The sequence below is a fragment of the Toxorhynchites rutilus genome, chromosome 1 (genome assembly GCF_029784135.1).
Source record: "Toxorhynchites rutilus septentrionalis strain SRP chromosome 1, ASM2978413v1, whole genome shotgun sequence".
Lineage (NCBI taxonomy): Eukaryota > Metazoa > Arthropoda > Insecta > Diptera > Culicidae > Toxorhynchites > Toxorhynchites rutilus.
Window position 1 is genome coordinate 176,858,104 of NC_073744.1, and position 21,517 is coordinate 176,879,620.

The window sequence follows — 21,517 nt, forward strand, 5'->3', positions numbered from 1 at the left end:
GGCGCAAGGTTTTATGCATCCAATATTGGATACGGAAATATCCTACTGATGGGGAAGAATAATCTTCAGAAGCTATCCTGTTAATTGCGATTGATTGAAAAATCACAAAACCAAATGTATTTGGTCACAGTGTTACATGGATAGAAAACATTCAAATAAACTCTTTCACATGAATGTATTTTTAAATTCCCAGAGGAACTGGCAGATTATTTTCCGGATCTTTCTCGATGCTGAATGGCATCTAAACGGAAAGAATTCCGTGCGTGTATGTGTGTGTGTAGCGGCTGCTTCGATGGTCACCTTCTCTTCTCCTGAAGGATCGGCTTCTCTGTGCTCCCTCACAGCTTCAAACAAACTGCTTGCGTTTCAGGGCAGATATCTCGATCCTTCGCCGTCCAGCACCCTCAGCAACGATGTTGTCTTGTTGATGTCCTCACGAAAAATGAATGCGTCTCACCACCAGAATATCGCTTAAGTATGCTTTTTGTGCGTGATTGAATCGAGAGAAGGCGTGGTTTACAATGGCAATTTGAAAGGCAATCTAGAGGGGAATGAACTCTCTGAGCTCGGAACTTTCGGCGACTGAGCAATAATCGATTGCGGGTGCATACAATATTGAATACGGAAATATCTTACTGATGGGGAAGAATAATCTTCAGAAGCTATTCGGTTAATTGCGATTGATTGTCACAGTGTTACATGGATAGAAAACATTAAAATAAACTCTTTCACATGAATGTAATTTTAAATTCCCAGAGGAACTGGCAGATTATTTTCCGGATCTTTCTCGATGCTGAATGGCATCCAAACGGAAAGAATTCCACGCGTGTATGTGTGTGTGTAGCGGCTACTTCAAGATCTTCCCGGGGAACCGTTTGTGGCATCACTCTCCTCCTGATGGATTTCCTTCTGGCCTAAGGTGCACAAACAGGCTCTTGGTGACACCGTTCATTCGCGCTTTCATGATAAACGAAGAGCTTCACCACAACAGCGACAACATGCTCCAATCGCTGTTCAATTAGAACCGAGTGGGTTTCCGAGCGGCACTCGCTTATATACCGATTGGTGATTTCAGTAGCCTGTTTTGAAAGCAATTTTAAGACTATTGAAACAAGTTTTTGGATCAAAAAGTAACAAGTATAGAACGCGTAGACATTTTATCTTTCGAATGAAGTGTTTATCATACCATTTCGTTCAGTTGTTTAGGAGCTATTAACGCTCAAAATCTCGGTCTCCGGCGTAACGCTTTCGTTTTCGAAACTTTGATTTTACACCCCGGTATACAAATGAAAGACGTAGTCCTACGTCAAAAAGTTTTTGAATTCCGAGATCCGATATTGCTCTTTTTTTATTTAAATGCGTTCGTTATTTATACGCGTGATTTTTTTTTCGAATATTAAAGCATTATGCTGCACAAAAAAGTCATAAATCATATATATTAAAACGTACGTACGAACACATTTGTACAAAAATTAAAGCAGTACTGAGCTACAAAATACAAAAAAAAATTGGAGATATGTCACGATACACTTTATGAGATGAGCTTCAAGTAGTGTTTTCATATTTTATCTCATTGCAATGTTATAAAATAGGTGCGAAAAAACTAGAAGGATCTATGCCCAGGGGCATGGACGGTAACTTTACGTAGGACTGTGATTGTTGGGAACAAGTTGTTGAGTTCTTTGGACCGTTCATAAATCCCTAAATTGAAAGCTTCAAATAGTGGCTCTGAAAGAGCTGTTTGTGACTTGATCTTCAAAGAAGAATCTGGATTCATCAATTATTAATGCCTATTTTGAATGATCAATTATTGAGAATTGTCAAAGGGTTGTTTCCGAAACACGACCGCATAGTTGACATAGGATTATTTCACGATATCTGTTGCATTTTGTTTTTGAATATATTTGAAAAAGATAAATCTGTCGACCACTAGCAAAAACGGCCTCGTCGCTACTGATGTTACCCTACCAGTGGCGAGCTCTTTTACATTCTCTCTCTCGGGTACGAGAGTCCTCGTAGCTTGCTTGCATCGTCAGTCCTGTTCTGTTTACGTTTATGTATTAGAGAGGCTTTAAACTTTTTCAGTTCATCCGCCTACAGCCATGAGAAGGGCCTTTGGGGAAGATTTAACTCCAAGTCTTGAGAAAGACAATTCATTCCCGCGCTACGCTTGCCAACGAACAGTGTTCACTCTACCATTATCAAACGAGAAGTGTAAAGTGCATCGTCAGTGACCATTTCGTCGGGCCGTCTGATTGTAGCTCGATGCAGGCCCCTCGATTATTGACCTACTGACTTCTTTTTGCTACGATTTTTGAACGAATGAAGGAGGTAGTAGCGAGGCAAAATACATAATTCAATGTGTGGAAGGTTCTGGTTTCTGGCGAATTGATTTGTGCTGACAACAAAATCGACAATGGACGTTTGTTTGGAACGTTCTCATCAAACTTACGTTATATGAGAAGATGGAGTATCAGTACGAAAATTATGCAATTGAAGTTTTACCCTGTTCACGACAGGTCTGCCCTGCTTTGAAATAACGGACTTGATGTAGTACAAAAAGTGTATTTATTGTAGATATTTCAGATTTCTCGTTTAGTACAAATTTCTTATGTACGTTCCTGAATGAAGTTATGAAGTTCCTGAAGGCATCGCTAGTCGTTTGTACAAGAATTCATGACAACGGTTTTTACTAACCAGGAGGTTGTATATAGTAACAAATTCAAATTTCTCACTCTTCACTTACTGTCTAATGAAAAAAAGAGGAGCCAAAGCAAACATAAGATTCTGAACCGAGCTGATTTGGCTTTCTCTACTGTGAGAATCAAAATATCTTTTCTCAGAACTTTCTATATCTTTCGGGAGTGACAGTTTAAAGTTCAATGCTTTGTTTTCTCTCTTCGACAAATCTCTGATCATATCTTGCCATGGAAAATAGTTTATGGTATTGGCGACTCAACATGCGCTAAAGGAGATAAGACCCTATTAGCCCGGAATAGGGTTGTTGGGGGGTTAGTGCAACACGCCTTACGGATAGTGTTAGTGTGCAGCAAATTAGAGCGATTATTTCGACAGCTCGATCACAAACAAAAGGATTAACGTAAGAAAATGAAACGCAACACAACCTGCACATAGACTCAATGTCGTTGGCCGACTGGGCGCCTGCAGTGCAATACTAGTAGAAGTAGTGGTGGTGGTGGTGGTGGTGCTAGCAATGGGTGTAGCGTGTCCGATAGAGGAAACCGCAGGGGCACTTGCAGAAACCGTGCTGATGGAGGCCGTGGTGGAGGTACAACCACCACTGGAAGCGACCAGATAGTGGGGGGAAATGGAATAGGTGGAGCAGGGAGGAGCAAGCTTCATGACGACATCCCCATCGCCGACACCCTCATCGCTACTACTGGTGTCACCGCCGACCGTGGCCGCACCCCTCGCGTGCGAAGACGACGAAGGTTGATTGTGAACCTCAACGATCGTCTGGTTGCGGTGCAACAATCGCAGCTTGAACTGTTCCTCCGAGAGGGGCTGCAACCGATGGACGGCAGGATGAAACGCGGTACGAGCCGTCGGAGGAACTGGCGCGAACGATGAGGACGATGGCGGGGGCGATCGGGAGCTAGTGAAAGAAAAGGCCGCATGGCCATTGGTAGGGGGTGCCGATGAGGGAGCAGGAGGAGGACTTAGTGCTGACGGTGGCGGTACAAATGCTCCCGATGTGGCCGGTCCTTGTAACCAAAATGCTGTGTCGGATAGATAACATAAGACACATAAGTGTGGTGGTGGTTGTTGGTGGTGTGGTGAATGAACCGAAAGTGTGCCGCTGCTGCGGCTGATGTTGCTGGATTCACGAGGTCGGGTCCGTGGGGACTTACCTGTCGAGTTACGGACAGCGTTCCGATAGGAATTTTCCCGAACCGGTCGCTGTCGGAGCAATGAGCAAGGGCCGGACGGGGGTCCACCGGGTCCACCTTCACTGGTGAGCAAGTGATTGTGATTGTCGCTGTTGCTGGCATAAACCGCTGTCGGATCCCTAATGGTGGTCGATTCTACCGAGAGTGATCGCACCCGGACCGGTGTGCGGCGAGACTCGGAATCGGAACTAACCGAGCGGGCTTTTTCCTCTACAATGAAACGTATACCGGCAGTGAGTTACACAGTATCTTAAATATTTATAGTAAGTCTACAAGTCTACAAGTATGACTTTACGAATTATGACAAATGCGTACAGTCGACATTTTGTGTTGAAAACCGGAATGAGAGAATAGACACTACAAGATAATTTTACAACATGATAACGTCTGACCGCATGTTCATCTGTCAAGAGTCATCCAGAAAAAAGAAACTGGGGATTCAGATTACTATTTATTCTGGTCCATGGCGTCTGCCCTTCCTGAGAACCTGAGAAGCGTTTCCGATCTTATGAAGAAATTTGGAATTGACTTGATATTTGGAAACAACTCCAGAACAACTAGACTTCTGGATGCATGGAATCCGTGTATTGTCTGGGTCACAGTTTAGGTTTCCGATGTAGCATACTTACGATATTTCTTTTTGCGTAGGACTACGTCTACTAGAAAGATATAGGGGATAAGGTGAAAATCTAAACACTGAGCATGTAAGAAAATTTTGCTGTCTAAAAGGGACAAGTAAAGTAGCCAATTTGAATACAGCCATGTCATCACAGAAATAACCAGATTATCCTTTCTAAGGAAAGAACAGACAACAAATTTGAGACAATTATATAAATATATCTCCATTGCGACAATCCCAGGTAATGATTTATTGTAGTGCTGAGCGAACATGCAAATTGGTTGACTTCAGAATGCATTCCCAGAATATGCACAAAAAACTGTACCGTACTGAGCTTGCGTTATAGTGTGAAGTTAACTCGCAAGCAGAAATGTGAAGTTAACTAATAATTTAGACTTCACTTTCGCATGGAAATTCAATCTTTTTCGCAAACTAGTTTCGGTCCAGCGAGCGTACCAGTCGCTTCCACTTAGAGAAGCGCCCGCAATCAACGAACACCGTCGGTATGGTAATCTTATTTTTTGCCGTCAGGGCTGCGTACGCAACCTCGCTCGCGCCAACGAACCGTCTACCGTCTGCAGCTGACGATAGCTCTGAATGGGTAGCGTTCGGGAAATAGCTTCGGGGAATTACCACGGTCGAAACCCGTAATTTAGTCCATCAACCACAGCATGTCAAGTACGTGTACGCGTAATCGTAGATGTCATGGTTTTCTATTATACCCTCGACAGCATTTAGATACTTTTCGGCAAAGCCTGCGACATTCCTATTCTCAACATATTGCACCGTCGTTGCTGATGAGCAAGTAACGTAGATTTCCGGTGTAACGGTCGGATCTTTGAGTCGATCTATCCCACAGAATCTTCAGTTGATGAAACATCTCTTAAATATTGACTATTTCGCTGGAATTGTAATGTGAGCTAACCCGGATCTTTGAGAAGCAATGCGTTGAGGGTAATTCCATCCACTACAGCTACGACATCCCTCATGTATCGAACTTTTTCCGGATTTCTTGGATTCACTACCGTTACCAGCGGTAGGTATCTGACTCCTCTTGGATCGATTGCTTTCAACTCCTCCTCGTTAGTGCGGTGTGCTTGTAACCTTTCCATTGCAGATGAATTCTCTTTTTTGATAATGAATTTCTCGTAATCCGACGCTCTTTTTAATCCCATTTGTTTATTTTAGGCTCATTATCATTGTAGCTGTAACAGAGCCGAATTTGAATCGTGTGCATGTCACATATTTATCATATCTATAATTAGCACATTACCCAGTTGCCATTTTTCGGCTATTTTTGTCTTGTAGAGTAGAGCAATTGTATGGATGAATCGATCTTATTTCAACCGTGGGTCGGATTCTCCATCGCTGATGATTGTTGCGAGGGCCCTGAGTTTTGAACTCACGATCGATCGCTTACTAAGCGAACGCGCAACCAATGTGGCTACGAAGACCCCCATCCGACGCTCTTGAAGCCATTGAATTTCCGGGAGCTACGGAAATTTAACTTCATCGTACTTCCATAAAAATTCTGTCTCGAATTGGTGGCTAGCTCGCAAAGTAATTTTCTCCAGAATATGCTGAGCTCTCTTGTCATTGATTGACAACGATTTATTCTTCGGTTTAGAACCATCATCCTCGAGAGTGAAATAATCCCTCAAAAACTCGTGCAATTCACGATCCACTTTATACACACCAGCCTGGACAAGTTTTCAAGGCAATCGTCTTCAACGGTAACGGTAAGCCGCCGAATGGTGGAGATCGCGGAGATATATCTTATATCTGTTCACAAATTCATTGATTCGGAACGTCTGACCCGGTAGGGCAAGTTTTTTCACGGTGTGAACATTATTCTAGCGGCAACACACCCGGTCCATAGCTGCAGTTCTCCTACTCCTGGCTACGCCGATTCTTGCCAAGTTCTGCTCCGTCTAGTCCAACTATTTCGCTCGCTAAACTCCTCTTCTTCTTGTTTCCACCGGATTCGATGCGAACACCATCTTTGCAGGGCTGCTGTCCGGTTTGCGGAGCCCATCGTAGACACGACTTCTATTGACTATGCATCTTCAAATTTCACGGCTGTTGTTTTTGTCAGTTGTTATCAACGAGTAAAGGTAGACAAATTCTTCTACCACCTCGAACTCGTCGCCTTCGATCACAACACTACTACCAAGAAAGATGCTGCTACGAACAGCCCCTCCTGCTAGGAAGTATTTAGTCTCAGACGCATTGATTTCAAGCCCACTCAACTCTGCTTCGTGTTTCAGTCGGGTATACAGATCCGCTACCGTCGCATGTGTACTTCCTATCATGTCCACGTCCCCGGCGAAGCAGATAAACTGACTGGACTTGTTGAAAAATGTATGAAGTTCGCACTTCGCATAACACTTTCCAGCGCCATGATGAATAGCGGACACGAGAGAGTTGGGAGTCTCGAAGGATTTCGACAGATTGCGTGAGTTCCGCACAATGCATCGCACATCGTTTATCGTTGCCTGAATCAGTCTTGTCAGCTTTTTGGGAAAGTAGTGTTCATCCATGATTCTACATAGCTTTCGGTGGTCGATTGCAACATATGCGGCTTTGCAGTAGGCGAAGATGTGGTGCGTAGGGACTTGATACTCGCGGCACTTTTGGAGCATCTGCCGCAGTGTAAAAATCTGGTCCGTAATCGAGTAACAGGGCATGAATCCGGCCTGATAACTTCCCAGAAATCTGGTTACTATTGATGATAGACGGCGAAAGTTTTTACAATCCAGCATGTCACATTTTATTCATAGCTTTCCTGCCTCTGCACATTTTAGGCCATTTCGGGTTAATTTTGGCATCATTCATTTAATTTATTTCGCCTTTATTTCCGAATGTGCGAATCTTGCGTTAACCCCAGTCATAAGGTTCTGCACGAACTCAGAATCGACAGTATTTGTATATTCATCCATGCTTTCTTCATTTCTTCTACGTTCTTCGACACTTTAGGTTGTTTTAGAAGGTTCCTCTTCATAATGACCCAGCGTTTTTCTATTGGGCGCAATTCCGGAGTGTTTGGAGCACGTCCTTCGTGTAGTGACCTGATGCCAAATCCGGCCAGATTAGGAACTTCTTGGTGAACTACGACATCTCCTGCGTCCGGAGGATCTCAGGAACATGCAACTTATTTTTGGCAGTCACAAACAGGTTTCCTGGAATCTGGTTCAAGTCCCTCTTCACATATATCATCCATTACGCAGCAGTGTGGTTTCGTGAACTTCTGGCCGTACAAATTCCGGGCACGGCTTTTTGCGACCATATTCTGTTTCTCGTCACGGTTTGGGAGCTTCTGAACCTTAAACATACGTAGTCCAGCTCGAGTTTTGGTATTCTGCACGAAAGTCTTGCTCACATGCATTCTTTTAGCCACATCTCAAACTGGGGCGTTCGGTTTCCGTTTGAAACCCCCAGTCACGCGTTTGTGATCGTGGAACTTGCGATGTAGTTTGAAAGTTTGAAAGCCCCAGCCACGCGTTTGTGATCGTGGAACTTGCGATGTAATTCCAGGAGGTTCTCGGATCAAGCTTTATGTTGCTCTCATTGCGGTGCATATAGTTTTTAAAGCATGCCATCTGTAGAGAGTTGTATTGGTGACCGATTTCGCGTAACTTGTCTTTGTGTAGTGTGCTTCTAGATCTAAAGTAACGGTTCCTGAACATTCTCAAACGATTGCGTACATTTTGCAATCCGGCGTTCCACCATGGCTGTTTGAGTTTGGCACGGCCAGAACTTTTCTTAATCGGTACATTATTTCGAATAATCTCATACAGCTTTGCATAGAAATAGGAGACAGCGTCATCAAGCGTATCGTCACGAACGATTTCGTTCCATTCAACGGCGGAAATCATTTCATTCAAGCACGAAAAGTTAGCCCTATTGAAATCGAATCTCTCGTCGTTGACGTTCGCATCGACCACGCAAGCTCCAGTGGCTTGGGAATGAAGCAAGAGAGGCTTATGGTGAGGGTCAATTCTCATTAAGGGTATTGGCAGTTCAAACAGGTTGAGATTCTCCGACGCATTCGTGAGAATGAGATCAAGTAGCCGCCCGTTTAAGTTCGAGAGATTATTTATCTGCTGATCCAAGTGAGGCAGATTTCAGTCACCCATTATTATTAGCACATCTCTTTCGGACGTCTGATCGAAAATTTGGGGGAAGGTAGTGTTCACGCCAGAAAGGGAACTTCATGAACCACCCTACATTTTAAAGCTTATCGCCGTTATCTCTCACGCTTAGCTTGAGATGAAAGCTTTTCCATTGTCATACCATAACCGATCGTTCTGCTCTTGATCTAAATCCAGTCTAGATGAGAGAGAAAGTTGTAATATTTGCAACAATAGGCGAACAATTACTCAAGCCAGGTTCTACAGAGGATAGAAGCGACAGAATTAGTTAGTCTGGAATCTGCAATCGTATGAAACAGATCGATTTCCAAAATTATCAGAAGATAAGATTTTTTGCCTGAGAATAAAATACAGTTCAAATCCATCAAAATTAAATCTTATGTGCGGATACATAAAGTGGTCCTTCGAACCGGATCATATTCCGGTGTGAAAATTGGACAGTGGAACAATTCGCGTTTGTCATAAAACAATAGTTTGTTCGTGCAGTGAACAATAGTGCATTGTGTTGTGCTAGCACAATTGAACAAAAAACAATTATTCCACGAATAAAAGGAACAATATTCCAGTTGTGTTGCTGTAACAATCCACGTGGCAGATTCTTTGGAAGTGCCTGGCAGACAAGGCGGATCATTCGGAGTTTCCCAAGAATAGGAATTTGAGGTAAATGGTCTGTGGTCCTTTTGCATGCAAGGATTGCATTGGTGCTTGGGTTGAGTTGATCAAATGCGACAAAATAAAGAGAATTGATAAGCATGAACAAACTAGTCTGATTTCTACACATCGTGGTCCCTGTTCTTGTCTCGGAACATTGCTGGGTTTTTGTTGGCTCGGTTTCTCTCTGGTTGGCTATTGTCTATTGGGTTGTCAGTCAATTTTATGAATATTAAATACTACACAATTGATTCAACTAACCATGTTCTCAGTGAGTTAAGTGAAGTGCACTGCAGAATCCAATCGTTCCGTGGGAGAATAAAATATTCGATTCAAGATGAATAATAGCTTGAGAGAGCTTTTGAAACGGGAACGGAGGCTGCGTACCACGATGGACGCAGTCTTCAGTTTCGCGGATAATTTCAGTGAGGAGAATGATAAAGATCAAATAGAAATTCGATTAGAACGACTAGAAGATGCATTCAAAGTGTTCTGTGAAGTGCGAGAAAAGATTGGTTTGATAATGGATGAAACTGCAGAAGACGAAGATGAAGGATTGGAGGAAACAACGACTGTACGCCGAGCAAGATTGGAGGCTGCAACGAAGAAACGAGAAGCTTTCTGGGGAAGCACTTCAACAAATCGGTTCAATAGAATTGTCTGCTCTAAATTACTCTATTGCTTGGAATGTATTACAAACGAGATATCAAAATAAAAAGCTTATTGTAAAAGCCCATTTAGATGCACTGTTTGCAATCGAAACAATGAAACGAGAAAGTTTCGAGTCCCTTAACCACGTAATATCCGAGTTCGACAAAAACCTCCAGATGTTGAGTAAGGTAGGAGAGCATACAGATGGCTGGAGCACAATTCTAGTTCACATGATTTGTGCCAGACTCGATCCTGTTACTCTCAGATTGTGGGAGACCAATCACAATTCTAAAGAGGTACCTACTTATGAAAATTTGATAACATATTTGAAAAATCATTTATCAGTACTGCACTCAGTGGGCTCAGCCAAACCATTTCAAGCCGAAGCTAGGAAAGCAAAACTTGTGGTGAGTCATCCGTCAACGCAGTCATCCACTCACACGCCAGGTCGATGCTTTTTTTGTTCTGAACCATTTCACTCCGTTTTCCTTTGCAAGAAATTCCAGAAAATGAAGCTTTCCGATCGATATGACTCTGTGAGAAAACACAGACTGTGTTTGAATTGTCTTTCACCAGGGCATATGGTTCGACAGTGCACCAAGGGATCCTGTCGTAATTGTGGAAGAAAACACCATACGCTGCTACATACATCCAACGAATCCTCGAACAATGCACCACAATGTACCTCCGTTCCACAACCGACGAATCGACCTACAGTAGTCAGCCAACGCCACCAGACACAACCACCACAGACGAGACCGCAAAACCAGCTCACCACACAATATACATGGCCGAGAGAACACGGTACAACATCACTACATGCTGCCCACACATTGTCGCATAACACTCACCCACAGCAAACCACAGACCAACACGTACCCCACACCAACCTCATCGCACTTCCTGCGCACAGTAGTATACCTACGTGTCAAATTTTACTATCTACCGCTATTGTGCGCGTAACTGATTGCTACGGTAACAAAAACCTCGTGAGAGCCTTGTTGGATTCCGGCTCTCAACATAGCTTCATAACATCAACCTGCTGTCGCAATCTCAAACTGAAAGAGTTTCCAAACCAGATGGTAATACAAGGAATCGGAACCCATCGCAGTTCATCTAAAGGAGTTGTGAAAGTGAACATCAAACCTCGAATGATATCAATCTCCAATTTCAACGAAGAAATTTACTTCAACGTTCTTACAAAACTCACTATTCCACTACCATCTCAAAGCTTCAATGTGAGTTATTGGAATATTCCAGAAAACATAAATTTAGCAGACCCAGGTTTCTTTGAAAGCGGAGAGATTGATATGATCATAGGAGCAGAATTCTTCCTAGATCTATTGCAAGATGGGAAAATGAAATTGTTCGACACTGGTCCGATCATCCAGAACACCTCACTCGGCTGGATTGTTTCTGGGCCTGTTCGACAGCCGAACTTCAAGATCAACTAAGCAAGTTTTGGGAACTGGAAACATGCTACGTGAAAAGTACCAATTCAATCGAAGAATCCGCGTGTGGGGAAATGTTTAATCAAACGACAACTAGAGATGACAGTGGACGTTTTCGAGTAAGTCTCCCAAAGAAACACGGCGTGATCGAAAGGTTTGAAGATTCAAGACGAATTGCAGAGAAACGTTTTCTTAATTTGGAGAAACGTTTCGCCGTCAACCCACAGCTTAAAAAGATGTACTGTGATTTCATTTCTGAATATCGTTCCATGGGTCACATGGTTGAAGTCAATGAAAGCGATATCAGTGACGTAGCATATTACATGCCGCATCATGCAGTGTTGCGGCCAGATTCTACAACAACGAAGCTACGTGTTGTTTTCGACGCGTCTTGTCGAACCACGTCAGGACTATCACTCAACGATGGCTTGATGGTTGGGCCAACTGTGCAGGACGATCTCTTGTCAATAATTTCACGTTTCCGCATGCATCAGGTGGCTATAACGGCAGATATCGCCAAAATGTATAGGATGGTCAACGTACAGAAAGAAGACCATAGACTGCAAAGAATCCTCTGGAGACAAAATCCTGGTGAAATGCTACGAGCTTTCGAGCTCACCACCGTAACGTACGGGACCGCTTCAGCTCCCTTTTTAGCAACACGATGTTTGCAACAGCTCTCAATCGATGGAGAATCTTCGCATCCAATTGCTGCAAAAATTCTACGAAACGATTTTAACGTAGACGATCTAATCACGGGGGTAGACGAGCCTGAGGAAGGAAAGCGTTTGGTAATCGAAATGATTGATCTTCTCAACACCGCTGGGTTTATACTGAGAAAATGGAATTCAAATTGTGAAAGTGTTAAAACTGAAATTCCCGACGATCTTCGAGATGATCGAAGCTTGATTGCAATTGATGCATCATCCACCGTGAAAACTTTGGGTCTCACATGGGATCCGGTCAACGATTGTTTCACATTTTCAGTCCCACTGTGGAACGAATCTCCGATTATTACCAAGAGGATAGTTTTGTCTGACGCTTCGAAATTGTTTGACCCTTAGGTCTCATTGGTCCTGCTATAGTGCAGGCAAAAATTTTTATGCAAAAATTGTGGACGATAGACAGTAATTGGGATGACCCGCTGTCGGAAGATCTCCAAGAGTACTGGAGCGAATACCGGAAAAATCTCACCTCATCAAAGACATTTTTCATTCCGCGTTGGAGCGGATTCAAACGCAATTGCGTCGACGTACAATGGCATGGCTTTTGTGACGCATCTGAGAAGGCGTACGGAGCATGCATCTATCTGAGATGTTCACAATTAGATGGTTCAATCACTATTCAACTGATGACTTCTAAGTCACGAGTAGCTCCTCTAGACGAGACCAGAAGGAAACGAAAGAAGCAATCGATTCCTCGACTGGAGCTATCATCTGCCCTTTTGCTCAGTCACCTTTTCGACAAAGTTCATCGTAACATTCCTGTCACAGAAAAGGCGTATTTCTGGACAGATTCCACAATTGTGAAGTGCTGGTTGGCGTCTAGTCCATCGCGTTGGCAGGTGTTCGTCGCTAATAGGGTGTCAGAGATCCAACACCTGACAAAACATGGTGTATGGAATCACGTTCCGGGAACGGAAAATCCCGCTGACATTCTCTCTCGTGGGATAACTCCTCAGGAGCTGCAGAGACAACACAGCTGGTTCAATGGCCCAGCATGGCTGCATCCACATCCGATCAACTGGCCAAAAGAGGCACATTCAACGGTTGAATATTTTGATTCTGCGATTTTGGAAGAAAAAGTCAGTGTGTCAATGGTTACACAGCATTCTTGCCGGAACGATATATTTTATCTACGATCCAGCTTCCCGAAACTGGTTCGTTTAATAGCTCTCATTCGCCGGTTTCGTCATAATGCTCAAGAAAGGCATCGCTATTGCCGAATTGGCGGACTGATAAATTCCAACGAGTATAAAATAGCCATCGAACATCTTGTTAGATTATCACAGCAGGAATCTTTTCACCGTGAATATCTCAACTTAGCGAAGAACAAACAAGTGGAACATTCATCGAGAATTCGTTCCTTAAATCCACTGCTACAAGATGACATAATAAGAGTCGGGGGGCGTCTTAGACACGCCTCAGTGTCAGAAGATCGGAAGCATCCTATAATTCTGGACAATCACCATCCATTGTCTAAGTTGATCCTCGACTATTATCACATCAAGTTGTACCACGCAGGACAACAAATGCTTATCGCCAGTGTTAGAGAGAGATTTTGGATCACAAATATCCGAAAACTTGCTCGGAAGGTAATCCACAAGTGTGTGATTTGTTTTCGGGCCAAACCTCGAGCTACTGAACAACTGATGGGAGATCTTCCCCCAGAACGTGTCACTCCAGCTCCACCATTCCTCAGGGTAGGAGTGGACTATTGTGGCCCCTTTCATGTAACCTATCCCAATCGACGAGGAAGTCCAATGAAATGCTTTATATCGATTTTCGTCTGCCTCGTCACGAAGGCAGTTCATTTAGAGCTAGTAGCCGACTTGACCACCGAAGCGTTTTTAGCTGCTCTAAAGCGTTTCATCGCACGGCGCGGAAAACCCATTACTATGATGTGCGACAACGCGAAGAACTTCGTTGGGGCAAACCGTGAGCTCAAGGAGTTGAGAAATCTGTTTTACAAACAGCAATTTCAAAATTCAGTCGTCAAGGAAATGGCAGAAGATCGAATCGACTTCAAATTCATCCCAGCTCGATCTCCGAATTTCGGTGGGCTCTGGGAAGCTGCTGTCAAATTATTCAAGGGCGCTTTTAAAAGAACGATCGGCACAAGAGTTCTGCAGTACGACGAAATGCATACGGTGCTTACGCAAGTCGAGGCGATTTTAAACTCGAGACCATTAACTCCTTTAAGCAATGATCCGGGCGACTTTGAGGCCCTCACCCCAAGTCATTTTTTGGTGCAAAGACAACTAACAGCAGTTGCTGAACCTGACCTAGAATCTGTTCCAACCAATCGATTATCACTCTGGCAAAGAGCCCAAAACTACATGCAATTGGTGTGGAAAAAATGGACCACACTTTATCTGTCCGATCTTCATAATCGGACAAAGTGGACCAAGCAACGCAACAATATAGCTATTGGAACCATGGTCATTGTGGAGGCGATCTGGCGTAGTGGTAACATCCATGCCTCTCACGCTGAAGGTCACGAGTTCAATTCTCACTCCCGACATTCTTCCAAAAATGGAAGTAAAAAGTGACGAACCAGCCAAATGAGTTGAAAATCACTATAATACAGATAAAAAAAAAAAAAAACCATGGTCATTTTAATGCACGAACGATTACCACCGCTAAAGTGGCCTCTTGGCCGTGTTACAGAAATATTTCGTGGATCTAATAACAACATTCGGGTCGTGACGATTCGCACACAAGGAGGAACATTCAAGAGAGCGATTTCCAAGGTGTGCGTCCTTCCCATTCGCGACAATATTAATTCAAGCGACGGAGGAAATTAATTCTGTCATCAAATATACATTCGTACAATCAATAAATTATACACTTCACGAAACCGAGCCGATATAATGTTCCCTGACGTCTTGTCGAATAGATCCTGCTCCTAAGGTACACTACGCATGTTTTGGTGAAGGTCCCAGTTACAATTTCCATTGTGGAGTCCTGCTAACGTTCGATTAATTTGACCACTTGAAGGATGAAATTAACCATTACGTCATAGAAAAATTCAACGAATTTTCCGTGAAATCGAACTAATGTTTGTCATTTTGTACGAGGGCTACATCTCGCCCATTGAGGAATTCGAACAGGAGGATTGATCACCCATCCAACTTCGAATTCTACCAACCAAGAAGAAGATATCAAAGTTACCAGAAGGCAATACCAGAGAGTTATCACCGACCGTCGAAGCAGTACCGACTATCCGTCCACACTATCCACTAGATTCCTTTGCGATAGAAGACAACGAAGGAGCATCATCTCTGCCATAGACGGCGGAGCCGGGGGCCAGAGGGCCCCCGGTACAGGGAAGTCTTTTTATTTTATTTTAATTCAGTTTGAAAAAGCCCTCTATTTTCTTTCCCAGCAATGATGTCGATCCACCCCAGCCAGGGTGGTTTGGAACGGTCCGTAGTCACGAGATACCAAACCACAGGAGCATCCACCATCCACCAGCGAAATCGAACGTACCAGCAGACGAGTTTACCTTACACCAGCCACCAGCCGATATAAGGAGAAGAGTTCCAATTCCGAGTACCATAGGATTTATATGGCTCTCGCAGAGACACAGGAAACGCAGCATATCAAGGGCACCCAAACAGTACAACTGCAAATGCAGTTCCTCATCAGCAACATCGAGTTATATAGTTATATTGTATGAATTTAAAAATGACAATGTTGAAATTGTATCATCATTATATTATTAACATTAGAATTAAGGAAAAATGTATATATACTAGTAACAATACAGTAAGGAGTTTGGCTCCTTTAAACCTATGTAACTGAGCCTGTAAAAATAAACGATTTAAATAAAAAAAATTGTATCATTAGTTAGAACCAAATAGTTATGAATCAGTTAGTTGAAATATGTTATCAATAGTTAGTTGAAATATGCGCTATTTCAAGGCGGGCGGTATGTTCACGCCAAAAAGGGAACTTCATGAACCACCCTACATTTTAAAGCTTATCGCCGTTATCTCTCACGCTTAGCTTGAGATGAAAGCTTTTCCATTGTCATACCATAACCGATCGTTCTGCTCTTGATCTAAATCCAGTCTAGATGAGAGAGAAAGTTGTAATATTTGTAACAATAGGCGAACAATTACTCAAGCCAGGTTCTACAGAGGATAGAAGCGACAGAATTAGTTAGTCTGGAATCTGCAATCGTATGAAACAGATCGATTTCCAAAATTATCAGAAGATAAGATTTTTTGCCTGAGAATAAAATACAGTTCAAATCCATCAAAATTAAATCTTATGTGCGGATACAGGTAGATATAGCACATGAAAATCGATTGCGTGATTGGATGACGGTTTGTTGACGAGGAAACTTTCACGATTTAGCATAGCTTCTCTAGTAACAGGCGAAGTTGAGTTTGCAATTTGAGCGGTTCTACTGGATGAGCAATGCATTCGATTGGGTTGGTTGGAAACGAAACGGAGTCGGTTTTTTGGTTCGATCAAAATCGAATTCCCGAAAGGTTATTAGTCTTTGCCAGGTATCTGCTATCAGGGATCAGTATCAGGCCGTTGCTGGTCGTCTCCGACTCGGCGAGTGCTATCGATGCCATCGGTGCAAACAAGTCCAGACACCCATGGGTTCAAGAGGCTAAAAAGTACCAATTGCCTGACATTGTTCTTTTGTGGATTCCTGGATACGGTGGCATGGCAGATAACGAAGCGGCTGACTCGGGACAATTTCTTTTTCGCACCGAAAAGTAGTTCTTAGAAAGAAGTCACTTTCTGCGGAAAGTAAATGGTTCCATCTCCAGGTTCGAAGATGCCAAGGCAATTAGTATTGTCCAGACTAAGGACTGGACACTGCTCGGTTGCACAGAGTCTTTCCAACAGCTCTGCGACCTCTGCAACATCCACCAGCATTTTTTGTGCGTCTGCCCGAAGTGCGAGGTCCAGAGAAGCATGTGAAACATGGGATCAGCGAGGGTGTACGTACGCCACGACAAATGCTGACGTCGATGATGTCTGGGACGTGCCGACCATCGATCAGAACGTGATCGATTTGTGTTTTCGTTTTCTGTGGATGTAACAACATTGGAGGCTGCATTGAAAGAAGGTGCTACGTATGGCCTTGTTCATGGGATCAGCGAAAATGATGAAATGATGGGCACAGAATCTTCCGAAGACCGATATTTACGTTCTAGCTACAATTCCTTTCTTCTTCTTCTTCTTTTTGGCTTTAAGAGGGTTTAAACTTTTCAGTTCATTCGCCTCTACACAATTCCTTTTTTATCGCCATCGGTGCTTCCTCGGTTGGGGCTGTTCTTGCGAATAGTTTCTGTTCGACATGGAATTAACGAGATTTTCAAGCGTTGCAGCAGTCTCAGGATTCTCTCACAGCAGCTTCTAGTTCCCGTACAGCTCCGTACTGCCTTTCACTGCTGTTCACACGTCGTGCGAGACTTCTCCAGAGGTTCTCTATTGGATTTAGATCTGGACTACGTGCTGACCAGTCCAAAACCTTGATGTGTCGCTCTGCATAGTTTTCTTACTGGCATGGATGGCTGCATTGTGAAGTCTTCGGGCATAAAATCCTCGGTAAATGGTAAAAGAACGTCAGAAATTCCACGTACTTTTCTAAGTTCATCCGGGTTGAAATTGTAACAGAAGGGGTTTTTCCATGACGTGAAAATCATGCCCCAAATCGCGAATGTTCCGACTCAACTTGGCCTCGGGTCCAATAATCAGGGCCATCTATCTAGATTGAACTTCTATTCATACGAAAATACAACGTTATCCATTTCATTTCGCCATGCCATATGCTTTTTGGCGAAATTCAATCGAGCCTGAACATGTGCTGGAATAAGATTCGGTTTCTGTACTTGAAGTAACTAGAGCTTAAGTTTCTTCTTAATTTCCGATGCATTGAACTTTCCAGTTACGGCCAGCTCCAGAATTCAATTCTTGTCACCATTGCTTATATTGGTATTCCCCTTGGTTTTCTTCTCCACACCATATTTTATACCTTTCTTCATTTCAAATCGATGTTTCGGATCTGTTGATTTTCTTTCCTATTTCCCGGTTATTCATACCCGTTTTCTTAATTTCACGAACAACTCTTCGGCATTTTTCACCCCCGATCAACAAATTGCCAGCACCACCAACAAATGTTTAGCGTACTAACAACAACAAAACTGAAATGATAGATTGCCAAGGTTTTTGGTGTCATAGGTGCCGAACAAAAATTAGTTGAAACGAATTTTCCTCACTGTATTACTGCAGCTCTAGTAGATCCGAAATGAATTCGGGCACTCGCAAGGAACTTGTGAGACCGGCAATTCCAATATCTAGTCCGTGATCTTTGCTTGAATCTAGCCCAAATCAGAACACATAAATTGAATGAAGTAGCGGTAACTTTTTATATTCCGAACGCAAAGTCATACTTGTACACCTAATGACCAACTCATTACCTGTGGATCTCCGCCAGCCGGAACTTTCCGCCTTCAGTTCAAACTCTTTCCGTCGAACGGCCACATTCTGAACGACCTGTTTTGTATTTATCCTGGAAACAATCGGTATTAATCATTGGCGAGCTTCCTGTAGATGATTGCGCTTCAACTAACCTGCTAAGTTCACTCTTGTACAGCTCGGCCCGATCGATCCCGTCGGGCGAGAGTGGCCTCCCCGACTCGAACAGTTTGGCCTTCTCCGAGACCACGTGCATACTGTGGGTCGACAACAGCGGAAGCGTAGACTGCGATCCGCTCAGCTGATTCTGGTGCAGCTGGTCCCGTTGCACGGCCAGCGACGCAGGAGCCGATCGAGGCGGAACCCAGACCTCGTCCTGATGTGGCTGCTGATGTGCCTGCTGCTGTTGTTGTAGTTGATACTGTTGCGGTTGCTGCTGCTGCGGTTGCTGCTGCTGCTGTTGCTGATAGTTCAAACCGTTTACTCCGCTGAAGAATTGCTCCCGGATGGCGGACAAATGGGACGTGTGTTGCTCCCGGGATACAGCAGCTAGGCTGCTGTTGTTGCTGGTGGCAATTGGGGCTGGTTTCGTTGGAATCGACGTCGTTTGCGTCCCGGAGGACATCTTCGATGGAATTTTCGCTACGGGTTCCAGATCGGTGGTGTTTATCACAGGCATTGTTGTTGTTGTGGTCGGATGTGGCTGCTGCTGCTGCAAATGTTGTTGCTGAAGGTGTTGTTGTTGTTGTTGTCCGGGAGCTGGAGGCGGAGGCCAGACGGATTTTTGCAGCCGATTTGGTCGGCCGTAGAACTCCCGTTGCTGGACATCGAAGGAAGCCTGAGGCTGAGGAGGGACGGGCGCTGGGCGCCGTAGGAATTCTTCCTTCTGCTCGAAACTCTTTCGCAGCCGGGACATTATTGCACTGTCACCTCCACTACCCATGAGGATATCGTTGGCCGAAAGAGTTGCGACCGATTTCACCGAATCGTACGAACTAATGGAGTCATTGTCTTTACTGTGCTGCAACAGCTTCTGCTGCTGCTGTTGCTGCTGCTGCGCAAAATAATGTTGCTGCTTGATCGGATCGAAATCAAACACTACAGGCTTAGAGCGTTGTTGCTGCTGGTGGTAATGCAGCTGCTGCTGCTGCAATCCGACCATTGTGGGGGCTTCCACTGGTGCTACCAGAGGTTGCTGCCGTGTCTTGGGAACTTCCGCATAAATAACCTTGTTAATCGCAGCTGCAGCTACCATCGGAGTGGGGGGAGCGACATTCTCAACGATTTCCTGCAGTGTGCTGTACAGAGATTCCTGCTTCTCTTGGACGTCCGTAAGTACCCGCTTCACGCCACCACCACAACCTATCCGTGGATTTGGCGTTGAACAGACCTTCGGAACAAACAGCTGCTGCGGTTGGGGCCGCTGGTTCGTCTCCGGATTATAAGCCGTTTCGCTGAAGTACTGCAAATTAAATAGATATTAGTTTTAGAATAGAGCAACTCCAAATGAAATCGACAAATAACAAGACATGAGTATTTTTGATTCGTATGGAAGTTTGTATTCCGTTTTGGTTGGAGGAAATATGAGTTTTCCACAGTATTTGGGAATTTTTTAGCTCCAGTGTAGCTTTTGAAAAGGACGCATCGATTTTAATGAGAGAAATCTTTGATAATTTATATCTCTAAAACTATGAGTCCTACCGAAATAGTGTCTTAGAAAGAGTTATATGATGTCCATCTTGGGTTTTAATTTTTCATAATCTACTGTGTTCTACCAGTCGAGCACTTTCATTTGATACCCATATTGATGGGGCTTTAAAAAAAATATGTCTCCATTTTGTGGTGGCGGCCATTTTGAATTTGCATTTTTATAAATAACTGTGTTCTACTAGACAAACCCTTTCATTTGATATCCATATTGGTGGGGTTCTGAGACATATTTAATTCGCCATTTTGTAGTGGCCGCCATTTTGGATTTGCATTTTTCATAAATAACTGTGTTCTACTAGTCAGTCCCTTTCATTTTATATCAATATTGATAGGGTTTTGTGAAAATATGTAATCCGCCATTTTGTAGTGGCTGCCATCTTGGATTTGCATTTTTCATAAATATCTGCGTTCTACTATTCAAGTTAGTCAAGCCCATATTGGTTACTCAATATGGAATTATACAAAAAAGTTTCATATTTCCGATCTAAAAATAAGAAAATTCCAAACTAAAATACTCCGGATAATCGAATCCCGACCTGTATTTGAAAAAAAATATTGTAATTTATTGTCTTTTTCAATTTGATTTTTTTTAAATTTATACATGTATTTTTTATTTTTTTCAGTTGTTTCATATACAATTGAAGTCATGTAGAAAATTTAAAAAAATTAGTGTTTTCACCTTGTACTATTTTTAAAGAGCTTTATGGAACATCGAATTTTTATGAATTTTCGAAACTTAGAATTTTTGTATGTTAACAATCATTTTTAGTCACAAATTATGAATTCTAATGTGATTTAAAACTAAAAAGCTCTTTATAAATCTCTTTCGAAATGCAGCCATTCTCGAGATATTATAAGAAACATTTGTAATTCATTGTCTTTTTCAATTTTTATGTATTTTTATATATGTATTTTTCATTTTTTTCCTTTTTTTTTGTATAAAATAGAAGTAATGTAGAAAATTTGAAAAATGAGTATAAGATGATAAAACTATTTTTGATGAACTTTGTGGAACATTGAATTTTTATGAATTTTCGAAACTTCAAACTTTTGTATGTTAACAAACATTTTCAGCCACAAATTATGAATCCTTACGAGATTTAAAATAATAAAGCTCTTTATCGATCTCCTTCTTAATGCAGCCATTCTCGAGATATTCGAAAAAACATTTCTAATGTATTGTCTATTTTATAGTAAATAGGCTCTT

At 42.9% G+C, this 21,517-nt stretch overlaps 1 protein-coding gene across 7 annotated transcripts in view; it reads right to left on the minus strand.

Annotated features, from left to right (window-relative positions):
* Window positions 1-21,517, minus strand: part of LOC129762815 (uncharacterized) — a 469,094-nt gene that overhangs the window by 113,193 nt on the left and 334,384 nt on the right. For 6 of the 7 annotated variants that reach the window (XM_055761379.1, XM_055761363.1, XM_055761370.1 and 3 more), the window contains 4 exons: window positions 18,756-20,062; window positions 18,603-18,694; window positions 3,873-4,121; window positions 3,126-3,740 (listed from right to left, as the gene is read on the minus strand). In XM_055761379.1, the coding sequence (XP_055617354.1) occupies window positions 3,126-3,740; window positions 3,873-4,121; window positions 18,603-18,694; window positions 18,756-20,062 (2,263 nt within the window). The remainder of the gene's footprint in view (window positions 1-3,125; window positions 3,741-3,872; window positions 4,122-18,602; window positions 18,695-18,755; window positions 20,063-21,517) is intronic. The other variant, XM_055761388.1, reaches the window with a different exon arrangement.